At 38.9% G+C, this 4,394-nt stretch overlaps 1 protein-coding gene across 2 annotated transcripts in view; it reads right to left on the reverse strand.

Moving 5' to 3' along the window:
* Nucleotides 1-420: 420 nt before the first annotated feature.
* The window catches only part of Wdr49 (WD repeat domain 49), a 191,284-nt gene continuing 187,310 nt past the window's right edge, over nucleotides 421-4,394 (reverse strand). For both annotated transcript variants that reach the window (XM_031374103.1, XM_031374104.1), the window contains one exon: nucleotides 421-686. In XM_031374103.1, coding sequence (XP_031229963.1) covers nucleotides 556-686 — 131 coding nt within the window. In that variant the 3' untranslated portion in view covers nucleotides 421-555. The remainder of the gene's footprint in view (nucleotides 687-4,394) is intronic.

Raw genomic sequence — 4,394 nt, forward strand, 5'->3', positions numbered from 1 at the left:
CATGAAAATATTTAATGACTTGTAAATGTTGATTATCCCAATTAGATACACGTTTTAGTGTTTACCAAAATTTAATATTATATATCATAAATTTATACAGCTAAAATAAAAAGTACATTTAAAAAATAAGATATTCTGCTATTGTCAATATCTAACTTTCAGTATCAAAATCATGGAAAACCAAATTATAAAAGGAGGGAGCATTAAAATAGAATATTTTAAATAAATTTTTATCAATTGGTTAGTCTTTACATATTTTAATTAAGATTTTATAAAAAAAGTTTGACTACAGGGCCAATTATAGGGACAACTAGGTAATATACTTTCTTCTGAAATAGACAATACCAATTGGCATCACTCTTCTTTAGACCAATCATTTTTATGTTCCTTCTTAAATTAAACAATATTGAGAATTATAAATGAACTCATAAAAATCACAGCGTCTGAAGAAAAATTTTTTGAAGTTCACACTTAAAGTAATAGAGATAGTGGGATCCAGGGTTCCTCTCAGCATCCTTTGGAGCTCTATATCACAGTGGTGTGTTTGCTATTTTATCATAATTGCTTCTTGTTTCGCTTTATCTTCATTTCACCATTTGTTTCATGACACATTGGCTTGGCTTGGCTTTCATGATAGAGAAATTCTTTGGGGAATAGGCTTTTCTCATCAAATACAGCTTTCAAAGCTACAAAATGATGAAGAAGATGAGATGAAAATTACATTTACTCCCATTTCAAAAAGTATTAACCTACAATTGCTCCTGACTAACAGAAATGCAGGGACAAAGAGTGGAGCAGAGACTGAAGGAAAGGCCATCCATACATGGGTCACATCGGCAGACACCAGAGTCAGACACTATTGCTGATGCCAAGAAGCACTTGCTGACAGGAGCCTGATATAGCTGTCTCCTGAGAAGCTCTGCCAGAGGTTGACCAATACAGATGCAGATGTTTGCAGCCAACCCCCTAACTGAACATTGGCACCCCAAAGGAGAAATTATGGCAAGGACTTAAGGAGCTGAAAGTGTTTGCAACCCCATAGGAAGAACAACCAGATCCCCAGAGCTCCCAGGGACTAAACCACCAACCAAAGAGGACACATGGAGGGACACATGGCTGCAGCTGCATATGGAGCAGAGGATGACCCTATCTGGCGTCAGTAGAAGGGGAGGCACTTGGCCTTGTGAAGCCTCGATGCCCCAGATTAGGGGAATGGTAGGGTGGTAAGGTGGGGATAACAGTGGGATGGTGGGTGGGGAAGCACCCTCATAAAAGCAGGGGGGCATAGAATTGGTAATTTGTGCAGGAGAAACCAGGAAGGGAGACAACATTAGAAATGTAGATAAATGAAATAACCAATAAAAAGGGAAAATTACAATTATTAAGAGATCCATTTAGGCAGGCAGTGGTGGCGCATGCCTTTAATCCCAGTACTTGGGAGGCAGAAGCAGGCTGATTTCTGAGTTTAAGGCCAGCATGGTCTACAGAGTGAGTTCCAGGACAGCCAGGGTTTAACAGAGAAACCTTGTCTTGAAAAACAAAACAAAACAAAACAAAACAAAAAAGCTCTGTGCACCTTTCCCACAAGCTGAGAGCTTGTCTCCAGGGAGTGCTCTGATCCCAAGTCTCAGTTGAGATCACTATTTTCTCTCCTGTGACTTTTTAAGGCAGGACCAGCCTGGAGGAACAGGCTGCAGAAGTGGTAGGGCACCTGGGACAGGATACTTCTACCTCCACCTACAACTAGGAGGGACAGCTGATCCACAACCCTCTGCGCACCTTTCCCACAAGCAGAGAGCTTATCTCCAGGGAGTTCTCTGACCCTGGAACTCAGACAAAATTCAAGTCTCCCTTGAGATCACTATTTTCTCTCCTGTGGCTTTCTAAGATGGGAGTAGACAGAAAGCACAGGCCAGAGAAGCTGCAGAGCAACTGGGGCAGGGTCATTCATTCATCCATATGCACCCAGGAGGGACAGCTGACCCACAGACCTCTGCGCACAGGTCTTAAAAGGAGAGAACTGATCTCCCAGGAGTGCTGAAACAGGGTTATAGACCCACAGGAGGAACAAGCTCCAGCCAGAAACAATAAGAACATCTAACAGAGATTACCAAAGGGCAAAAGGTAAAACACAAGAATCTTACCAACAGAAACAAAGACAACTTGGCATCATCAGTAAGTCCTGGATACCCCTACACACTGGAAAAGCAAGAATTAGATCTAAAATCATATCTCATGATGGTTATAGAGGAATTTAAGAAGGACATAAATAACTCCCTTAAAGAAATACAGAAGAATATAGGTAAACAGGTACAAGCCTTTAAAGAGAAACACAAAAATCCCTTAGAGAATTACAGCCTTTAAAGAGAAACACAAAAATCCCTTAGAGAATTACAGGAAAGCACAAACAGGTGAAGGAATTGAACAAAACCATCCAGGACCTAAAAATGGAAGTAGAAACAATTAAGAAATCACAAAGAGAGATAACTCTGGAGATAGAAAACCTAGAAAAGAAGTCAGGAGCCATAGATGCAAGCATCACCAACAGAATAGAAGAGATAGAAGAGAGAATTTCAGGTGCAGAAGATAACATAGAAAACATTGACACAACAGTCAAAGAAAATGCAAAATGCATAAAGCTCCTAACCCAAAACAACCAGGAAATCAATGACACAATGAGAAGACCAAATCTAAGGAAAATAGGAATAGAAGAGAATGAAGACTTATAACATAAAGGGCCAGTAAATATCTTCAACAAAATTATAGAAGAAAATGTCACTAACCTAAAAAAAAAGAGATACCCATGAACGTTTTAGAAATCCACAGAACTCCAAATAGTTTGGACCAGAAAAGAAATTCCTCCTGTCATATAGTAGTCAAAACACCAAATGCACAAAACAAAGCAAGAATATTAAAAGCAGTGAGGGAAAAAGATCAAGTAACATATAAGGGCAGATCTATCAGAAATATACCAGACTTCTTGCCAAAGACTATGAAAGCCAGAAGATTCTGGGCTGATGTCCTACAGACCCTAAGAGAACACTAATGCCAGCCCAGGCTACTATACCCAGCAAAACTCTCAATTACCATAGATGGAGAAACCAAAGTGTTCCATAACAAAAGCAAATTTACACAATATGTTGCCACAAATTCAGACCTTCAAAGGATAATAAATGGAAAATTCCAATACAAGGGGGGAAACTACATCCTAAAAAAAGCAAGAAAGTAATCTTTCAACAAGACTAAAAGAAGATAGTCACATGAACAGAACTCCAACTCTAACAACAAAAGTAACAGAAAGCAACAATTACTTTTTCTTAATATCTATTAATATCAATGGATTCAATTACCCAATGAAAAGATGTAGACTATCAGACTGGTTACATAAACAGGACTCAAAATTTGTTGCATACTAGAAACACACCTCAGTGGCAAACACAGAAACTACCTCAGAATAAAAGGCTGGAAAACAATTTTCCAAGCAAATGAGCCCAAGAAACAAGCTGGAGTAGACATTCTAATATCGAATAAAGTCTATTTTCAACCTACAGTGATCAAAAAAGATGAGGGTCATTTCATATTCATCAAAGGTAAGATCTACCAAGATGAACTGTCAATTCCGAACCTCTATGCTCCAAAAGCAAGGGCATCTACATTCATACAAGAAACTTTACTAAAGCTCAAAGCACACATTGCACCACATACAATAATACTGGGAGAATTTAACACCCTACTCTCTGCAACAGACACATCATGGAAACAAACTATACAAAGACACAATGAGACTAACAGAAGTTATGAAACAAATGGATTTAACAAATATCTATAGAACTTTTTATCCTAAAACAAAAGTATATACCTTCTTCTCAGCACCTCATGGTACCTTCTCAAAAACTGACAGCATAATTGGTCACAAATAAGGCCTCAAAAGATACAAGAAGATTGAAATAATTCCTTGCATCCTATCAGATTACCATGGACTAAGACTGCTCTTCCATAACATAAAAAAAAAGAAAGTCCACATACCTGTGGAAGCTTAATAACACTCTACTCAATGATAACTTGGTCAAGGAAGAGATAAAGAAATTAAAGACTTTCTAGAGTTTAATGAACATGAAACCACAACATAGCCAAACTTATGGGACACAATGAAAGCACAATGAGGAGGAAGCACCTTAACCCAGAGACTTGGGTGAGAGCCGCCATTTTCTCTCTGGTGAGTTTCTAAGACCAGAGAAGCCAGCTGGGAGGCACAGGCCCCACGAGTTTCAGGGGACTTGCAGGGTGGCAAGGACAGGACAAGCTCTAGTCAGAGACACTAAGAAGATCTAACACCAAAAATCAAGAGATGGCGAAAGGCAAACGCAAGAATCCTACCAACAGAAACCAAGACT

This window comes from Mastomys coucha, unplaced genomic scaffold (assembly GCF_008632895.1).
Source record: "Mastomys coucha isolate ucsf_1 unplaced genomic scaffold, UCSF_Mcou_1 pScaffold16, whole genome shotgun sequence".
In the NCBI taxonomy this organism is placed as follows: domain Eukaryota; kingdom Metazoa; phylum Chordata; class Mammalia; order Rodentia; family Muridae; genus Mastomys; species Mastomys coucha.